Source organism: Emys orbicularis, chromosome 20 (genome assembly GCF_028017835.1).
Source record: "Emys orbicularis isolate rEmyOrb1 chromosome 20, rEmyOrb1.hap1, whole genome shotgun sequence".
In the NCBI taxonomy this organism is placed as follows: domain Eukaryota; kingdom Metazoa; phylum Chordata; order Testudines; family Emydidae; genus Emys; species Emys orbicularis.
The window spans coordinates 8,302,579-8,322,561 of record NC_088702.1 but is presented as its reverse complement, the minus strand read 5'-3'; the positions used below and the strand labels follow the sequence as shown (position 1 = coordinate 8,322,561).

The 19,983-nt window shown below is 55.4% G+C and overlaps 1 protein-coding gene across 1 annotated transcript in view; it reads left to right on the top strand.

Annotated features, from left to right (window-relative positions):
* Window positions 1-766: 766 nt before the first annotated feature.
* Window positions 767-19,983, top strand: part of CGN (cingulin) — a 37,912-nt gene continuing 18,695 nt past the window's right edge. The window contains exons 1-14 of the mRNA XM_065420245.1: window positions 767-1,978; window positions 3,124-3,227; window positions 4,860-4,929; window positions 7,195-7,293; window positions 7,883-8,022; window positions 8,553-8,694; window positions 9,125-9,337; window positions 10,646-10,794; window positions 11,350-11,491; window positions 12,057-12,269; window positions 12,852-13,058; window positions 13,572-13,829; window positions 16,913-17,083; window positions 18,538-18,699. Of these exons, the coding sequence (XP_065276317.1) occupies window positions 767-1,978; window positions 3,124-3,227; window positions 4,860-4,929; window positions 7,195-7,293; window positions 7,883-8,022; window positions 8,553-8,694; window positions 9,125-9,337; window positions 10,646-10,794; window positions 11,350-11,491; window positions 12,057-12,269; window positions 12,852-13,058; window positions 13,572-13,829; window positions 16,913-17,083; window positions 18,538-18,699 (3,282 nt within the window). The remainder of the gene's footprint in view (window positions 1,979-3,123; window positions 3,228-4,859; window positions 4,930-7,194; window positions 7,294-7,882; window positions 8,023-8,552; window positions 8,695-9,124; window positions 9,338-10,645; window positions 10,795-11,349; window positions 11,492-12,056; window positions 12,270-12,851; window positions 13,059-13,571; window positions 13,830-16,912; window positions 17,084-18,537; window positions 18,700-19,983) is intronic.

Here is a 19,983-nt window from a genome sequence, read left to right as displayed (position 1 = left end):
ATGGCCCCAGTATCCTCTTTGCCCTTGCCTCAGGGCTTCAGCCTGCAAACCCCAGCAGCCAGCCAGAAGCTGTCTCTCGCTCCCCCAGTCCCTGCTAGCGGCACTGCTCTGTCCAGAGTGCTGGCAGTTGTCTCAGCCCTCCCAGGGACACAGTCCTTCCTCCCTGGGCTCCTAGCAGAGAACTCCCCTCCTCTGCCCTGCAGCTCCCTTTTTATATGGCCCTGCTTGGCTGCTCCCCTCGGCCCTTCTCTGATTGGCTGCCACCTATGCAGCCTCCCTAGGGCTCTATTAACCCCTTAGAGCCCAGTGTGGGGCAGGCGCCCCATCACAGCCTACAAGTACCTACATGGGGGGGAAAATATTTAATAGTGGGCTCTTCAATCTAGCAGAGAAAGGTCGAACACGAGCCAATAGCTGGAATCTGAAGCTAGACAAACTCAGCCAGGAAATAAGGTGTGTGGGTTTTTAAAAGTGAGAGTAACCATTGGAACAATTTACTAAGGGTCATGGTGGATTCTCCATTGTGGGCAATTTTTAAATCCAGATTGGATGTTCCTCTAACAGATCTGGCCTGTGTGATCCAGGAGGGCCGATTGGATGATCGCAACGGTCCCTTCTGGCCTTGAAATCTATAAGCCCAGTTTCCTCAAGCGCAGCCTTGCCAGCAGTTGCTCCTGGCTCCCTACCTAACCCCAGCTGGGCCAGTGGCATGAGAGTGTTTTCCTCTTTCCCCTGCAGGAGGCGGGAGTGCTTTTAACCCCCGGGGATGGAGCGGCATGTGAATGGAGCTATGGCCGAGAAGCCAAATCCCGTGGACTACGGGGTTCAGATCCGATTCATAGATGACCTGAAGGAAATGAAGAAGCCCCAGAAGATCAGGCCCAAGCACTCCAAGGCAGGCTCCTATGGGGTCGCGGTGAGGGTCCAGGGTATCGACGGGCAGCCCTTTGTGGTCCTGAACAGCGGGGCGAAAGGAGAGGACTCCTTCGGGGTGCAGATCAAAAGCGAGAGTAAATACGGGAACCCCGCTCCCAGCCAGTGGCCTGAGCAGCTGCCCCCCAACTCCCTCAGGGAAGGCCCGGGCTCCATCAGCTCTGATTCTGAGCTGCCGGAAAGCCGGTACGTGGCCAGACATTCCCAGTATAACTCCCAGTACAGCACCTCTGACGAGGAGCTGGGCTCCCAGCGCTACCCGAGGGAGACGAGGCCTGTCAGAGCTGAGGCAGCTCATTCCTACCGCAGGGATGGCTCCTCGTCCCCTCAGGGCAGCTCCAGACAGCTGCCACCCCAGAGGCCTTTTGGGGAGGAGCTGAGGAGGACTCAATCTCACAGCTCTCTGTTAAGCCCCAATTCCGAGGAGGGCTATGGCCCAAGCCCCCTCAGCATGCAGAGCGGGGGCACATACCGATCCCAGGCTCCAGCCAGTGCCAAGAGCAGCAGCACGCTGGACATTGCAGGCAGGAAAAGGACTGACCCCGGCCAGGAATCCCGTGCAGCTTCTGGACAAAGGTTTGTAGGCAAGCAGCCATCACCAGACCCAGAGTCCTCCGGGCCTCGGCAGCCAGCTGACCAAAGTGACATTGACACGAAGCCGCTGTCCTCGGTGGATTCCCTGATCACGAAGTTCGATGGGAAGGTTCAGCAGAGGGGCCGAGCCGTCAGGAGAAGCCGGATCTCCCTGGAGGAGAGGAAGCGGTCGCAGAGTCTCGACAGCAGGGTGTCCTACCACGACACGGCCGATGCCAGAGAGCTGAGCTCCGTCCAGCTCCAGGATCGCCTCAGGGAAGGGCCGAAGGGCCTGGCCGCCAAACAGCCTGGTGCGGCCAATGCGCCTCGCACCGGCAGCCTGAACCGAGCGCTCCGGGAAGATCTGAAGGAAAACTCAGTCAAGGCCCAGCTGACGCGAGACTGGAGCCATAAAAGCTTGGAGGAGCCTGTCGTTGAGCAGCAGCAAAGTCAAGTGCAATCAGAACTGCAGGTAACTGTTGGTTCGGGGCTCAGGCCTGCCCGGGGCTCGGCACGCTGGCCGTGCTTTGGCACCTATTTCATTCTAAGCACGGGAATAGCGATGTGCTTGACTTCTCGACAGCCCAGCAAACCACCTGCTGTCGGTGCTCAGGATGGAGCCTTAATCATAGAATCATAAAAGATCGGGGTTGGAAGGGACCTCAGGAGGTCATCTAGTCCAACCCCCTGCTCAAAGCAGGACCAATCCCCAGACAGATTTTTACCCCAGTTCCCTAAATGGCCCCCTCAAGGATTGAACTCACAACCCTGGGTTTAGCAGGCCAATGCTCAAACCACTAAGCTATCCCTCCCCCCCAATTAGCTCTCTGGGCCTCAAGGTCACTGCCCAGGTGACGCCATTGGTCCCTGATCTCAGGATATGCCTCCACTGCAGTCGGGAGGTGTGATGGCAGTAAGGGTAGCAGTGAACCGCCGCTGCCCAGGCTAGCTCCGCCTGGCACCCTGGGGACAGAGTCAAGCCACCCCTGCTCGTGCTGCTGAGACTTTGCTGCTGCGGTTGCCACTAGCTTTGTGCTCCAGTCGCAGCGTAGACGTGCCCTGCCAGACGCTGGTGGTGGCTGCAGCAGTGTGGTTATTCAACCGGAAATCGGCATGCCCCATCTTCTGCTGCTTCCTACGGAATGCTGTTCCCAGCTGGCCTATTTCCAAGTGCTTTATGCACTAGAGTTCAATGCCGGGAGCGTAGATCCCGAGGTGCATTTGACTCGGAAGTTCGCTAGGCCCTTAAGGGCTGCAACCTAACTGCCACCTACACCTAGTTACATCCGATCCCAGCCACGTTTGCTTGCAAAACTGCTGCTGTTGTCCTCTCCTAACATAGGGAGCACGGTGACGGCGTCCTAGGTGGATGCAGATCTTCCTGCTTCGGGGCATAAGCCAAGCACTCATTGCCTGGGCTTAAGAAGAAACTTACCCTGTGGGTAGGTTATTCTATAAAGAGAGTGGTGGGGTTGGCTTGCGCCTTGCTCTGAATCAGCTGGTTCTGGCTGCCATCAGATGGGATACCAGGCTAGATGGGCCCATTGGTCTGATCCCGTCTGGCAGGTCCTACTGCTGTGCAGTGAGCATCAGGTGACGCTTGTCCTGTCTCATTAGCAGCTTAAGTCCACTCCAGACCTTCTGAAAGACCAGCAGGAAGTCTCTCCGCCTGGGAGCAGCGAGTACACCAAGGAACTGATTTACAGCATCCTGAAGGATGGGTGAGTGTTGGGCCGAGCGCTCTTGGGTCCAGTGTTAGACAGGATAGCAGCGTCTGATATGCAGCTTGCTCTGTTGGAGCATGGGGGACTGGAGGCATTGAGTGCTTCGCTGCCATGAACTATGGGTGACGAGGTGGGGGAGGGAATATCTTTTATTGGACCAGCTTCTGTTGGTGAGAGGCACACGCTTTGATGCTTACAGCTCTCACCAACAGAAGTTGGTCTAATAAAAGAGATTCCCTTGCCCCGCCTTGTTTCTCTCATATCCTGGGACCAACATGGCTCCAACAACACTGCATAAACTCACTTTAGTGAGAGGTTTCTGAAACAATACAAAGAAGTGCTGTATCATCTCGGGGGTGAGATCAGGGCTGACCAGAGGCAGGGGGTAAAAGGGGGCACAATTCTACTGGGGCCCTGAGCTCAGGGCCCCCCTCCCCAAAACATCTGTAACATCTGTGTAAATAAAGTGAAATGGGAGGAGGTGGGGCCCCAGCAAACATGATGTATCAGGGACCCACATTTCTCTCAAAGGGGCGGTGGTTCTCAAATGAACTCTGCCCCACAGCTCTCGCTAGGCAAATCTATTCTAAACAGGAGCCTAGCTATCGAGTCTGTTACACAGGAGCTCAGATGAGCTGATCACAATGGGCCCTTCTGGCTTGGAATCTAGAAAATCTAGATCTTGGAGTCTAGAAAATCTGGCCCCAGATGTGCAGGAAAATTGGTCCTTTAATGAAACAAAACTCTGTCCCTTTAAATCTAACCTTGGGATAGGAGTCTAGTGCCCTGGGCATCTTGTGGGAGTGTACGCTTCAGAACCCTTGATCTACAGCTTAGCCCACGAACTAACAACTGTAAGCCTCTTGGCTAAGCAGTAGCGACTCTAGAAAGGTGGAAATTGGCAACCTTGGAGCCGACAAAGGGAATTAATTCCTAGCGTAGTTGCCTTCTGTTTTAAATAATCCTGTGGAGGTAGATAGTGTCTGTTGGGTGGGAGTACAGGGCAAATGAGGCAGCTGATCCGCTGAACTTAATCACGACAAGGATTCTCTACGGGAAAGCGAGGGTTTAAAGACTACCTCTCTTCTTCCCCCTTCCCCGCCTTGTGGACACTTGACTGAAACACTCACTTTCAGATTTTCACTCCCCTGGCTTCTTGTAAAGAGGGACTTACCCCTTTACCTTCAATTCATACAGTATGAGCCTCAAACTGCGGGGAGCGGTGAACAGAACTTTCCTCTAACTTGCCCCAGAGATGCTCATCTGAAGTGTTACCTGCAACAACATTAAGTTAAAAATTCCGGACAGAAGTGTGTATGTCTCTTAAGTACTTACCTGGTCCCTGTTACCAAAGTACCTGAGCACTTCACAATCTTTAATGTATTTCATCCCCTCAACGCCCCTATGAGGCAGTGAAGAGCAATCATCTCCCTTGTTCATATGGGGAAACTGAGGTACGGAGGGGTTAAGTGACTTGCCCAAGGTCACACAGGTCCTGTGGCAGAGCCGGGATTAAACCAGAGTCATAAGCGAGTGCCTTAAACACTGCTCTGCTTCTCCCCGCGGTGGCTATGTCCCTTTTTAACCTGAATGATTTTCTTTGTTGGTATTTGCTTGTTTCTTTTTCAGGAGCAAAGAAAGTGAAAGCTCGCTGAAGAGAAAAACCAACCTGATGTTTGAGAAGATCCAAGCGCTCGCTGTAAGTCTCCATACCAGCCTCCCCTTACTTTGCAGAGAGTGACATTCACTCCTGGATGAAGTCCAGTGCAAAAGCCCTGTGAGATTTGTGTGGCACCCGGCTCTCCGCAGAAGGGTGAATTTTTCACCCCCTGTATTATCAAGCCTGGGTGGTGCTGATCGGCCAGGATGACTGCCCTCTCTCTTGGTGTACATCTGCACTGCAGCTGGAAGTGTGATTCCCTGGTTGGAGAGACGTACACCCGCTAGCTCTGATCAAGTTAGTGCACTAAAAAGAGCAGCATGCCAGGGCCGCGGGAGAGGCTAACCGTCCTCCTACTTAGCTACTGTTTCACATGGGATTGTTCTCTGGGCAACTTGCATTGCTATGGTAACACTGCTATTTTTAGTGCACTAACTCAGTCAAAGCTAGCCCAGGAATGTTGACCCGAGCTATAAAATCATGACTGGTGTAGAGAAAGTAAATAAGGAAGTGTTGTTTACTACTACTCATAACACAAGAACTAGGGGCCACCCAATGAAATTAATAGGCAGCAGGTTTAAAACAAATAAAAGGAAGTATTTCTTCACACAATGCACAGTCAACCTGTGGAACTCCTTGCCAGAGGATGTGAAGGCCAAGACCATAACAGGGTTCAAAAAAGAACTAGATAAATTCATGGAGGATAGGTCCATTAATGGCTATTAGTCAGGATGGGCAGGGATGGTGTCCCTAGCCTCTGTTTGCCAGAAGCTGGGAATGAGCGACAGGGGATGGATCACTTGATGATTCCCTGTTCTGTTCATTCCCTCTGGGGCACCTGGCACTGGCCACTGTCGGAAGATGGGGCTAGATGGACCTTTGGTCTGACCCAGTAGGGCCATTCTTACATTCTTCTTATGAGCTGGAAACTTACAGCTGCAGTGTAGACATTACCCTCTTCTCCTGACCAGCACCAATGGGCTGAGCGTCTCCATTAAGCCTTTTAGTTCATCGCAACGATGCAAATCTGTAGCAGGAAAGGGCCTTCCCCAAAGTTTAGCCCTTCTGAGTTGTTCCAGCTCAATGCATCCTGCTGAAAGAATACCCCCCCACACGCACACCCATTTCTGGGGAGAACTGGTGAAATCGCAGTCTGCTTATAGCTTCATGCAGTGTATAGCCCACCTGTGGAACGCCCTGTTCCAGGAGGGAGCTGTACTATGTCCAGATTTCTGCAAATATTCATGCCCATGCATGTGAAGATAACAAGGAGAGTCCAATCTCGTACTTGAGGTTTTAACTTGGCTGCCTGTGGCAGGGGGTCAGGAAGGATGCTTTTCTCCTCCTCCTCCCCCCCCCCCCCCCCCGCCTCCCAATACGCAGCGTGGTCAGATGCATTGTGGGCTTTTCAGCGGTTGGCCCCAGCTGGAGGTTGGATTCCAGGCTTGACAAGTTGGCGATCTGACATGCTTTGCTCTGTAGGGCTCAATATTTTTACCCTTTCTGAACTGCAACTGTAAGCAGTTTAAAGCAAGAATGAAAGTTTTGGGGCTGGGAGTCTGTGTGTGTTTACATGATCCCATTAGCTGGAAGAGATCAGTTTCTCCTGTGGCCCTGGAATTGGTTGTTTTTTTTGTTTTTGTTTTTGTTTGTCACCTTCTCCAGGGAAGCAGACAGAAATGACTCTCTTTAATACCTAGAATTAGCTGTGTATGAAAGCAACATGGCTTCCTTTCAGGAATCTGCTCTGACGCTGTTGGAGATGTTAACAGAGAGTGCATTTCCCGTTTAATATTCTATATTAAAAGATCTGAACCCATTTTGCCGACTCCACCATTATCGCAGCTCGTCTGGTGCTGGCTGCTGTGTGCTGTGCTCGGAGCTTGCCTGACATGACAGCGGTCTTGATTAAAACTGGCATTTCTGAGCCTCCTGCTTGAGGCCCAACATACCTCTGGCAGGACTCGGAGCCATATCTTTTGATGCTGGCATCAGAGGGCTGCTTGCTAGTGTCAGGTGTGTGTGTAAAAAAAAAAAAAGCATTTCCCGCCCTTAACTTAAGGGAAGTTTAAAATTGGTGGCCCGAACTACTTGAGCATTGAGGGAGAAGGACGAAGAACACTGGACTGGCACTCAGGAGATCTTGGTTCCATTCCTGGCGGAGCTGGGACTTGGCCCCAGGGCTCCAGAGTCCCATCCCAGTCGGTGTCTTAACCACAAGCCCGTCCTTCTTCTCCAGTAATTGACTTCAGGCAGCATCTCCAGAGTGCTTGTGTTACACAAAGAGGGGGCTCTGTCTGACAGGTGGTGCCTCCTGAGGACGCGAGAGCATCTGTTTCCCAGAACAGTGAGCTGAAGAGGAAGGTGGAGGAGCTGCAGCAGAAACTAGATGAAGAGACCAAGGTGACGCCAGTACCTGGTCAGCTAGAGGCACTGGACAGTAAACTCCTGCTTTGCTGGGCGGGTGGTGGGAGGCTGCCAGCCCTATGGAGCTGCCACCCCTCCACTGCCTTGGGTGGGGGTGGGCTGCAGGGGGGCCTGGGCTCTGGGCTGTCTCCATACACCCCAGCATGGAATGGGGAGGTTTCGGGGGGAGACTCGGCCAGTGACTCTGTAATTATACTGGTCCAGGGGCTGTAAGTACTGTGTAGGGGTCTCACCCTTTACTCCTGGACTGGAATATCCGCTGTAGGGCTGCCTGTGGGTTGTGTTCTCTCTCTGCCTACCCCTAACCAGTTCCCTGCACAAACTCATCCCCTTTTTACCCCCTTCCCTCCCCCTGAATTAGGAGTGAGGTGCCTGATCCCCTTAGGACCAGATCCTCAGCTGGCCCAGTTCCGGTGAAGTCAGTGGGCTGGCTTACGCCAGCTCAGGATCTGTTTGCGGGATGCCGCGAGAAACCTTCTCTGAAGCTAGCTGGTGGCAGCGTCCCTTTAAATCCTAGCCCCTCCCTCTTCCGTGGCCGCTAACGCTCTATTCTCCCCTCTCCCAGCTCCGCCGGAAAGCAGAGCAGGCCAGGAGCGGTGCTGCTCGGAACCTGGAGAGCCGGCTGGAGGAGGCGCAGGACGAGTGCAGGCGCCTCAAGGGGGCCTTGGAGAAGACGACCCAGGAGCTGAAAAGCCGTTTGCAAGAGTAGGAGCCGTTTCTTGTGTCTGGGGTGGGCTACGCGGGTCCTGGCAGAGCGCTAATGATCCTCGTGCTGGATACCGTGCTCGCCCTCATTAACAAGCCCTTTCCACCCGCTGAGTTAGGCTACAGGCATCCCTGTGTTATAGATGGAGAAACTGAGGCACAGAGGAGGAAGTGACCTGCCTTCTCTAGCTGATCCTAACTACCTGAAGGCCATTAATGGCTTTGTCCTCTTGAGGTACTTTACCCCGCTTGAGGTATTATTCCCATTGTACAGCTGGAGAACTGAGGCACAGGGTAGATGGAATGACTTGCCCAAGGTCCCACAGGGAGTCTGTGTCCGAGGCCAGGAATTGAACTCCGGTCTCCTGACTCCCAGCCCAGAGGCCTACCCACTAGGCCACCTGGCCCCTGAGGGGGATCACAGCAAGCCGGTGTCTGGGCCAGAATTGTATCTGGGGCTCTGGCTGTACTGTGCTGAGACCCGGCTCTGCCCTGGCTGGCTCTGAGCAGGCTCGCATGGTCTCCTCTAGGCTGATGGAAGTGAAAGTTGCCAGAGAGCAGGCAGAGGACAAACTGGGAGACGTGGAAGAGCAGCTAATGGGGATGCATGAGGAGCTGGACAGGCTGCGGAAAACCTCGGTGGACTCTGCAGACAGAGACGAGCTCATGAAGGTACGTGACTCTCGCCGCCCGATCGCGCGTCTTGGATCCTGAGTGCGCCGTGGGCCCGGTTCTCAGCCGGGGTAAATGGATGAGGCTGTTGAAGCCGACGGTGCTGCGCTGAATTACAGCACTGGGGGGAGCAGGGCCTCTCCCTGAATCAGCGTTTCAACAATAATCCCTAGCGCCCTTCACCCCTCTGCACCGGAGGTCAGTCTCATTATCCCCACTGAGCAGATGGGGAAACCGAGGCACAGAGGAGCAGTAACTTGCCCACGGTCACCCTGCAGGCTAGTGGCAGAGCTGGGAATGGAACCCAGGTTGCCAGAGTCCCAGTCCAGTGCTCTATCCACTAGCCAAGATTGCCTCTCTACAGCACTGCTAGAGATGTATCGCATAGCTCCAGGTGGTGAAAGCATCTCTGTCCCTGCCCTCCCCTCAGGAGCTGCTGGAAACCAGAGAGGAGCTGGAGGAGATCCTCCACGCCAAACAGAAGCAAGAAGAACAGCTGCGGCTGCGGGAGCGGGAGCTGACGGCGCTGAAAGGAGCCCTGAAGGAGGAGGTGGCGAATCACGACAAGGAGCTGGACCGGGTGACACAGCAGTACCAGAGCGACATGGACCAGCTGAGGCGAAACATGGAGGACGTGTCTCAGGTAAAGCCACAGACGCGTGAAATGGAAGCGTAAAGCGAACACGTTGGGGGAACGGCTGGCGTCTGCTAGGAGATTAAGGCTTGCTCGTCTTACGGACTGGATTTATAAACCATAGAAAATCATAGCAGTGGCCTGCTTCCCTTAAATGCCCTCCCCCCGAGTTATTTTTCGGTTGGCTACGACCTTTGCTTCCTGTCCTAAAGTATCCTAGGGAGCAGTGTGGCCATGGGCACTGCACGTCCCTGCTCAGCGACAGTGACCCTCTGGGCTATACCAGAAAGTTGCACCCGTTTTAACTTAGGGTATGATCTCTCTTAAACAGCTTTCTAGCTGGTTCAGAAAGCTCCATGGATGCTCATTTGGGTCAGAACCTGATTTATTTCTGCTCCGCACAGCTGACCAGAATCCGCGTCCGTGCAGCCTTCAGTGATTTAACGAAAGCCGGTTTAAAAGAGGTCACAGCTTCACTTAAACTGGTGCCACGTCTCAGATGATGCCTTGGTCGGTGAAAAGGGGCACCGTACTTAGCGCTCCTCCTCCCCCAGCACTGAACTTCTGACTCCGCTGACCCAAGCGCTACATGTGGGTGCTCAAATCACTTGCTTAAGTGATAGCTCGAATATGTCTCTCCGTGGTGCTGAATTCTGCTGTGTTACGCTAGTATCCAGGTGGAGGGAGCTCCCTAGATTTTAGAGAAGCTGCTGCAGATGACCCTGGTGTAACGAAGGATAGGATCTAGGCTGGGTGTGCATTGGAAGCATAGGCGCCGACTTCCCCTCTTTCCTGTGGGTGCTCGACCTCCCCTGTGCCCCCGGCCCTGCCCCCACTCCGCCTCTTCCCACCCCTTCCCTGCCCCCATTCCGACCCCTTCCCCAAAGTCCCTGCCCCGGCTCCGCCTCCTCCCCTGAGCGCACCATGTTCCCGTTCCTACCCCCCTCCTGGAGCGTGCTAACGCTGCCAAACAGCTGTTTGGTGGCAGCCAGGTGGGAAGTGCTGGGAGATAGGCGGAGCAGTGGGGACGTGGCGCGCTCAGGGGAGGAGGAGGAGGTGGGGCAGGGGGTGAGGGGAGCTTGCCTGCTGGTGGGTGCAGAGCACCCACTAATTTTTCCCCATGGGTGCTCCAGCCCCGGAGCACCCACGGAGTTGGCGCCTATGATTGGCAGGATCCACTGAGTACACGCAAAGCTGTAAGGAACCCTGTGTAAATTTTACAGAGGTTTCTACCAAGGCATAACCTTCCCCAGCCTTCTTGCAGTAAATGCACCCAACCCAACAGCAAATGCTTGACAGCTTGGTTCCTGTCCCCAGGACCAAGCCAGTCTAGAGATCGAGAGGCAGAAAATCAACTCGATCGTGAGGAACCTCCAGAAGGAGCTGGAGGAGAGCAACGAGGAAACCAGCCACTGGAGGGAGATGTTCCAGAAGAACAAGGAGGAGCTGCGCAGCACCAAACAGGAGTGAGCTCTCATGGATGCGCTGTGTCTGTCCCAGGATCGCAGCTGTGACTGGGCGTGGTCAGCGAGTGCCGATCTGCCCAGGGGCTAGAGTGGCCCTAAAGGGTTCGGCTGCTCCATTTTATCCAGTCAAACTTCTTTCCTGTAAATCCAGGAAAGGTGACTGGGGGATGTCTCCAGACCTGTCTCTAGGGTGTCATTCCAGGGAGAATCGAGGCAGGATTCTTGGCTGGGGCTCACTGGCAGAAGCTGTGATGCGGCCGGTGGACAGGCTTACAGGTGACTGGCATTGCCGATGCAGAGCCCAGCAAGGAGGTGCACGGTGCCTCTCTCTGATCCTGTCAGCATTACCCAAGGGAGGACGGGGGGGTCATGTAGCTCAGGCTCGGCTGGTGTGCACAGGGCATGCTGCCACCATCTGAGTCTCTGCACCCCTCCTGGTGACCTTCATAGGCTTTCTTCCCACTCAGCCCAGCTTCCCCCAGGGTCAGACTCCCCACGGTTCTCCCATGGGGCAACGGGGAGCCCACCTGGCACTACTTCTCTTCCCGCACGCAGGCTCATGCAAGTGAAACAGGAGCGGGAGGAGTTTGAGGAGGAGCTGCGGGAGCTGCGGGAGCGGTTCTCGGCCATGCGGGTGGAAGTGGACCAGGTCAGGAACAGCACCGTGGATGCCAGCCAAGCAGAAGCCCTGAAGAAGGTATGATGGGCAGGGCGTGGTCAGAAGGAAGGTGGCTCTTGACTCCTAGAGCAGCTGTGTGAACTGCCTGAAGGTTGGGGCCTGGTTCTCCCGGGTACCAACGCCTCTTCAGGCCACTCTGGTAGCAGAAAGGTGCCTTAAAATGAGCTCTCTGAGATCCCCATGGCACGTGGGGCTACTGTACCACTGGTGTAACCGCTGGCATAGAGGGCAGGGTAAGGGAGTGATCAGAGCTTGCCCCACTATTCTCTGCTTCCCAGGGCCCAGGGGGTTATGGCTAGAGCAGGTCGGGAATCTTTTGCTGAAAAGGTTCGTTCGTTCTCTCTCTCCAAAGGGGGGACAGGAAAAACCACTTCCTGCCCAGGCCTAGCTACCACAACGCAGTGGCCTTAACGGGGACCACCGCTATACTGGGGGTAGCAGGCTCTCTGGGAGCCCAGTCCCCTCTCTGTTAGGCCGCTGGCTACCTCGTGAGCGCCTCCAGGACACCCAGAGCTTGGGGCGTGTATTCAATGCTCTTTAAAGCCTGTCAGCAACTCTCCTCCTCCTCCTCCTCCCCCCGCAGGAGCTGCGTCAAGCCCAAGAGGAGCTGAGGGAGCTGGCTTCAGAGAAGCAGGCCCAGGCCGAGCTGGTCCACCAGAGGGAGCGGGAGCTGGCCGCCCTGAAGGGGGCGCTCCAAGAAGAGGTGGCCAGCCGTGACACGGAGGTAGAGCAGCTGAAGCAGCAGTTCCAGAAGAACTTGCAGCAGCTCAGGAAGGACTACGACGAAGCTGCCAAGGCAAGAGCCCAGGATCTCCCAGCTCGGACCCCCTATAGCAGAGGACCCCCGGGAATGCCTATCCCGGCCTGACCTCAAGCCAGGCGTGCTGAAGGCTGCACACCTGGGTAACTGGCACCGGTGGGCAGTGACTGGAGCCGCTCAGGGGGAGTGGGGCACAGGACTGTACCCAGGCCACAGATCTGGGACGCCTTCTGCATAGCTTGTATTGCTGCACCTTCCCCCTGAGATGGCAGCAAATCTCTGAGCCCACAATGCCCCCTGGGCGTGTCTGGCTGCGTGCTGCCTCCATCTCCTTGGAGTTCCGTCATATGCTCCATTTCCCACCCCCCAGCCACCTCCCGTTGACCCAGCAAGCGAGAGGTGCTGCCTCTTGCAGAGATGCCCGCTCACTGTGCATGGGGCCATAGCGGAACGGGCACCCTCTGTCCAAAGATCCGCACCTGTGAGCCCGTTGGCCCTCCGCTGGGCAGAAGCCTCTGGAGACCTGCTCCTGTGAGTGCCGGCTTCCCATGTGCCAGCGGATGGTGTCCAAGTCTGGCCCTGGACTCACCAGTACATGTTTTCTTGCCCGGCGTGCAGGTGAAGGTGGCCGTGGAGAGCGAGAAGGAGGCCACGGAGCAGATGAGGAAGGCCGTGGAGTCTGCTCTGCGGGAGACGCAAGAGGAGAACGACGACTTGAGGAGGAAGATCCTGGGCCTGGAGATGCAGGTCAAGGAGTACAGGCACTTCTCCGAGAACTGGGAGGGCTCGGAGGCCAGGCTCCGGGAGAAGATCGGCAAGCTGGAGGTACAGGAGGGCCGCAGCACTGCCCTGCATACAGACCCACCTCCTTCCCCAGCTTCCTCCCCAGAGGAGCCTCTTGAAGGCCCCATGGTGCTGGGTGCTGCACAGACCTAAAGGAAGTCAGTGCCTCAGGGCATGTCTACACTATAAAGTTAAGTCGGCCTATAGAGTTACAGCCACTACTAATCACTGCCCCGTGATTTGTGTCCACGCTGCCCTTCTTCTGTCAGTGGGACACGTCCTCGCCAGGAGCGCTTCCACCAACTTTAGAGGGGTAGTGTGGGGGGGCTGAGAGTCCCGGCAGGGAGCTGAGAGCCCAGGGGGATCCACGCCCGGTGTCCGGTCGGCTGCCCCATTCCTAGCGGGGAGCTGAGAAGCCCGGGGGGCAGCCTGAGCCAGGAGCGGAGGCGGCGCAGCCACCCTGCTGGGGAGCTGGCTTGTCAATTTCACGGCTCCAGCTCAGCCCCTGAAGTCCCCGGGAGCTTTGTGTTTCTCTGAGAGCTCCTCCCCTTCCAGGCTGATCGCAGACAGATGGAGGAATCCTTGGAGGAGGCGGTGGAGCAGGAGCAGGAGCTGCTGATGGCCAAGAGGTCTCTGGAGAGCCGCCTGGAAGAGGCCCAGAGGAGTCTCAGCCGGCTGTCTCAGGAGCACCAGGTGCTGAACTCCTCGCACCAGGAGGAGATGAAGCAGAAGGAGCAGCTGAGGAGGACCAAGAATGAGCTGGAGGAGCAGAAGAGGCTGCTGGATAAGACCACCGAGAAGCTGACCAGAGAGGTTTGTGAGATGCCTCAGCTGATGTCACCGGCTTAAAGCCTGGGGGAGGGGCCAGGTGTTGCCTATGGTGTCCCATGGCGGCTTGGATCAAGTTATTGCACTGCATGCTGGGACATGTAGTCTCTGTGGGGTGTGGCCATCTTAGTCCTGAGAAGTTCACACTTAAATCTCCCCCCACCCCCACCAATCTTACACTGGTGGCATTTGCTACCAACAAGGGGAGAGGCCTCTGTTTGCAAAGGGCTGGGATTCTGATCTGTCCAGCAATTAGGGTGACCAGATAGAAACTGTAAAAAATCAGGACGGGGAGCTGGGCTGGGGAGGGGTAATAAGTGCCTATATAAGACACAGTCCTGAATAATGGGACTGTCCCTATAAAATTGGGACATCCGGTCACCCTACCAGCAACCTTCTTGAAAACAGGACTTGGCTGCGTTGAAACGTTAACGCTAAGACGCATCAGGTTCATAAGCCGTTCCGCTCCACCCCACCATGGTGTCCTGTTGGCTGGGGGGGCTTTCAGAGACATTGGGCTTGATCCTCTGAACATCAACTGGTGTCACCAACAGATTAGGTGACTTGCACCCTACCTGGGCCGTACTAGCACACAAGGTGGGGAGGTGGTTTTCTAGGGGACGCCTCTCTTCTCCCTGTTAGGCAACCAGCCTGCCCACTCCCAGCTAACACATCCGGCCCAGCCAGCAGCAAGCACCGCCGGTCACTGTATTTTGCTCCTGCTCACAGTTCCGTCTGGGAGCCCTTTAATAGAGCACACACGGAATAGTCTTTCTACTTCCTCTTCCTCCGGCTAGAGTAGAATTTAGTCTTTTAATCTCCGGCGCTAGCAGAAGCCAATGAAACCTTTTGGGGGGGAAAACAAGTTAGTCATATTCTTAGCCATAGAACGAGATGGTTCTCGGGTGTATCGTTCTAGCTTGTGAGCAGCGAATACATGACTAGGAGTTGCCATGCAGCTGTCCTACAAGCTCTGACACTTCTGTTTTTGTTTATAAGAGGCTCTCTTAACCTCTTGTGAGCTAGTATTTCATCAGCTTGTGAGAGTGGCCTCTACTGCGCTAGGCACAGAGGGCAGGGTAAGGGTCTCAAACCCCGTAAGAGACCCCAGCAACTGCAGGGAGCTTTTACAGATAAAGTCAAGCTTTTAATAATCCCTGGCTTTTATCTAGTGCTCCTGATCAGTAAATCCCAAAGGAGGTCTGTACCATTGTCCCCATTTTGCAGATGCAGAAGCTAAGGCACAGAGCAGGGAAGTAACTGGGCCAAGGTCACCCAGCAGGCCAGAGGCAGAGGCTTGGTCCACACTGGGGCGGGGGATCGATCTAGGAAACGCAACTTCAGCTACGAGAATAGCGTAGCTGAAGTCGACGTTTCCTAGATCGAACTAAGTTTACTTACTGCGGGACCACGCGGCGCAGGCAAGCTCCCCCGTCGACAGCGCTTCCTCCTCTCGGCGAGCAGGAGTTCCGCAGTCGACGGGGGAGCGCTTTTGGGATCGATTTATCGTGTCCAGATGAGACGCGATAAATCGATCCCAGATCGATCTCTACCCGCCGAATCAGGCAGGTAGTGTGGACCTAGCCAGAGCTAGGAATAGACCCCCGGTCTCCTGAGTCCCAGTCCAGTGCACTGTCCACTAGGCCACACTACTTCCCATTTAGGTGTTTCCAGTCTAGGTTACAGATAACGCAGTGAGGAGCAATAACTGGCCGTTGTGGGAAGCGAGCAGTAAAGCAGGTGACGCCTCTTAGGCGGGGCGGCTCTAGCTTTTTTGCCGGTCCCGCGGATTCAGCGGCATGCCTGCAGGAGGTCCGCCGGTCCCGCGCCTTTGGCGTACCCACCATTGAATTGCCGCTGAATCTGCAGGACCGGCGGACCTCCCGCAGGCATGCCGCCGAAGGCTGCCTGACTGCCGCCCTCACGGCGACTGGCACACCGCCCCCGGCACTTGCTTGGAGCGCTGGTGCCTGGAGCCGCCGCTGCTCTTAGGAGAGATGCTCGTTGTTGCAGCAAAAGCTTCTCTGCCGCTCTACCAGCGACCCTCCAGACTCTCTCCAACGCTGCAGGGTAGGAAAGTTATTACTTGCTCAGTGCCTGACACAAGGGGACGGCCAGATCATTACACAGTGTCTCATGGCTGCCAACTCCATTTGTCGCCAAGGCTTACAGAGCTGACACTTGGCGTTCGGCTGGGATTCTGCAGAGCCGACTAGTGACAGGCGCGGCGGGCTGGCCCGCTAGCTGGAGCGCATGTGGCTCGTGCTGCCATGGCTTGGCTCTCCAAGGGGTGGCATTGGGAGCTTGCCCAGTAGAGTAACTGGAGCTGCCTTGCAAAACCAGCTGAAATATGGAGCCATCTGGAAGGTGCTGAGCCACCCAGCTTAGGAGGATATTCGCATAGATGAGCTTTTCTTCCCTGCTAGTCTCCATAAAACCCATTACATCTTCCCAGCTCACTAGAGACCCCAGGGGATGCAGCATCCTGGCATCTCCCGGGTGCTAGAAGATTTGGGAGTTGTAGGGTGAACTCTGGTATCCATTCTGCAGCCCTTTGGCCCCGCCAGGCTTGCTAATGAAATTCACTGGAGGATGAGCTCTGGCGCTCGGATTACCCCAGCGATAGGTGCTGTATAAATCTAAGCTGTGCTGCTGGGTGACCTGCAAGGACTTTGTAATGCTGGCCCCAGCCGGGTTAGCCAGCTGCGTTTTTAATAGGCATTTCTGTGCTAAATCTCTGTTTTGAGTTCAGCTTTGCACATCTCCTTCGGACGTCAGTGCCATTCCTAGCCGCCTCAGCTCTGTCGTTCAAACCAAATGTCTGGGGGGAAAAGGGGAAAGTCTAGCCCACTGACCAGTATTGTAGGGACATCCTCGTATTTCCTTCTCTTCCTCTTCATGGTGGGTCTAAACCTACTAGAGCTCCCTTCCCTCCGCTCCTATTGAAGTTAACTGGGATTCCCCCGTGTGACTCCAATGGCATCGTTGATCCCCATGTGGCCTGGGGGAGGTGGTTGGGCGTGGACACTAATTGTGGGTTCCTAAGTACTCCTTCTCCTGTGCTCTAGCTGGACCAGATGGCCCAGGAGTCCCACCGCTCACTGGCCATGCTGCAGTCGCAGCTGGAGGAGTACAAGGAGAAGTCACGGAAGGAGATTGCAGATTCCCAGAAGCAGGCCAAGGACCGCAGTGCAGAGGTGGAGAAGATGCAGTTCACCATGGGCCGGCTGCAGGACGAGGTAGACCACTGGCTCTCGGGTGGTTCGTCTTGCTCACAACCTGCCAGGGGCTGTCTTCAGAGAGGGCATCTACGATGCGTTTGCCAGGAATCACTAGCGCAGGGAAGATGTGAATGTCCCTCGTCCACTTTCAAATTACCCAGTGTAACCAAGTCGTGCATTTTCCCTGCCTCAGGCAAACTTCCTGCTCAGCTCAGGCCTTGATCTGAAGGCAAGCATAGCCCTGTTAGAACACAGGAGAATACAGGAGCGGCAGCCAGTGTAACTCTCGACAGTACTAGAGCTCCCTTGCCCCCAATTCCAGAAGAGGCTGCGCTACCTGAGACTGGCCGCTTTGTATCCTTGAAGTCAGCTGTGCTCAAGGGCATTGCGGGGGCTGTATCGCCAGCAATCACAGATCAGATCTGCTCAGTAGACAAGTAAAGGGATGAGCGTCTGTAACAGCAAGCGCCAGCAGGGACCAGAGTCGGGCTGGGTGCCTTCTGGCTCCCACATGGGCAGCAATAAAGATCCTGCAGTCAGAATTTAGTGATTCTGTTTGTGAGCCAGGAAAGTGTCTCCCTCCCTCTTGCATCGCTGGGGGGACTTGGGGACAGACTCTGGTTCCCTCCCCTGGAGCTGGGCTGGCCCTCCCTGGCTAAGAGGAGTGACAGGTAGTGGAATCTCCCTTGAGTTCAGTCAGCTGCTGTGCTCCGACGGAACACAGACTGGACAGATCGAAGCTGGAGTAATTCCCGCCGTCCGCGTGAAATTGCAGCATCTCTGCCTGCCTGAGACCAGAAACCTCTAAGGTGCTTCCTGGGAAACCCACAAGCCCGGTGCTGAGCCCAGCATGTGTGGGTGGGGTTGTGCCCTCGCAGGGCTGGAGAGCTCTGCCCGGCTATTCCGAATCCAGCTGCTGTTCAGAGGGCCTCTCGCTACCTGAAGTACATAGCTTGGTGGTGTCTGGCCCCTCCTAAACCTGTTAATCACCCTGATGACAGAACTGGGTGTTCTCCGGTATTCAGAGAGCAGATCACTGGTACTATGCGTGGGTGCCCAGATGTGTCCTTAGACCAGAGCCTGCTGGGTGCGGGGGAAGAGTCTCCTCTCGCCACCCAGTGCAGAAACGGGGGCTGTTGCTCTTTTCTCTCCCTCTCTTCCAGCCGAAGCAGGTTGGCCATGGCTGTCTGCAGGGCTCGCTAGCGCTGCAAGCATCAACCACACGGTATCACCAGAGGCCCCTAGGTGGGTCGTTCCAGGGTTGGCACCACACTGGTCCTATCTGGCCCAGCCTTTGCTTCTCCCCCCACCATGATCCTCTGCTTTGTCCAGCAGCTGCTACACCTGTGAGCCAGCCTTATATTGTGGTCACTAGGGGAGATCTTCAGATGCCTGGCGCGTGCAGCTTTCTGCAGGCTCTGGGGGAACGCTGGGGGAGCGCGGTAGCTCTCTGATGCCGTCTCTTCCCGCAGATCACGCGGCTGAAGCAAGCACTGCAGGACAGCCAGGCCGAGCGGGAAAGCGCCATGCTGGATAAGGAGGTGCTGGCCCAGCGCCTGCAGAACCTGGAGCAGGAGGTGGAGTCCAAGAAACGCTCCCAGGACGATCGCTCTCGGCAGGTCAAAGCGCTGGAGGTTCGTTTGCTCTCCCTGACCCTAGTGCTGCTTTGAACTCCTCTGGCACAGGGAGCTCGCTGGTCTTTATGACCAAGTCCCCCATCTCCACTGGCCTCCTTGCTGCGATCCTGTCTGTGCCGTCTTCCTCCAGAACGTCTCACCGGCACTAAATCCCCACGCACAGAACGTAGCGTTGTTCTCCGTTCCGCCGCAGAACGGGCGGGACAGCGAAACTGCAACTAGCTCCTTTAGCGACGCACCCCAGCCCCGGCACCCTGCCTGGGACCCCCAACAACACTCTGGTGACTAGACTGCCCTGGTACCAGTGCTGCCTCTCATGCTTGCAGCCCCAGTAATGCCGTAGCTGGGGGACACCGCCCCATAGTCTCATCCATGAGCATGCAGTGGGTGGGGGCCGTATCTCCAGGTCTCGTTCCCCAGAGTCCAAGCCTCTGGATTGGCCTGTTTTAGTGCTATCGCTATGTAGGTGCTGGTCAAACGCTGCTTCTCCCCAGGAGCACCTGTAAGCACACGGTCTGCTCTCCCCTCCAGCACGTGCAAACAGCAGGTCGGTTAATGCTGATTGCTGAGGTTCTGGGCCAGTAGGAGCCTGATGGCCACAGCCTTTCCTTAGGCCAAACTCCCACTGACTGCATGTCGGGGGCTTTTTGTGATGTAACCCTGCCCCCCTCCCCATAGTGGTCATGAAACCATCAGAGTTAGTAGAGCCCAAATGTTCACCTGTTTTTAAGGAGGACTCTTTCAGCTCCACATCCTAGGCTGTGGGGCTCTGAATAGGTACTCAAGAACAATAATCAAACTTTCTTGCAACAGCCACGGGCTTCGTGCTGTTAAAGGCAACTGCTAACGAGCAACTATATCTGCTGTAACTGGGATTTTTAAAACCAAGCGCTTGTAGATGTTAGACTAAAAGCAACCAAGTAAGTTTTTAAGAGGAGCCAGCTGTTGCATCTGTGTAATGGTGAGACAAATCACCAGGGAGCGAGACTTTGGGAGCTGCCTGGCTAGAAATGACAAGGGAGGACTCTGTTTTGAGGGAGAGCGGAGAGTTTACCCCAATGTTCCGCCCACGGCTGAGAGCATGCACTCAATCCAGGAGAGCATCTGCGCTGTTTGTGGTACAAAGCCTGCTTTTAACAGCAGAGGGCAGAGTTGTCTTCAGAGTCTCTCATTCACTTGGAAACAGGACCTTTTGTTTAACACTTTCTTTAATTGCCAAGTAACTGATTTAGTTTCAGCTCTTTCAAGCCTTGCAGCATAATTGTTCATGGCAGAGACTTG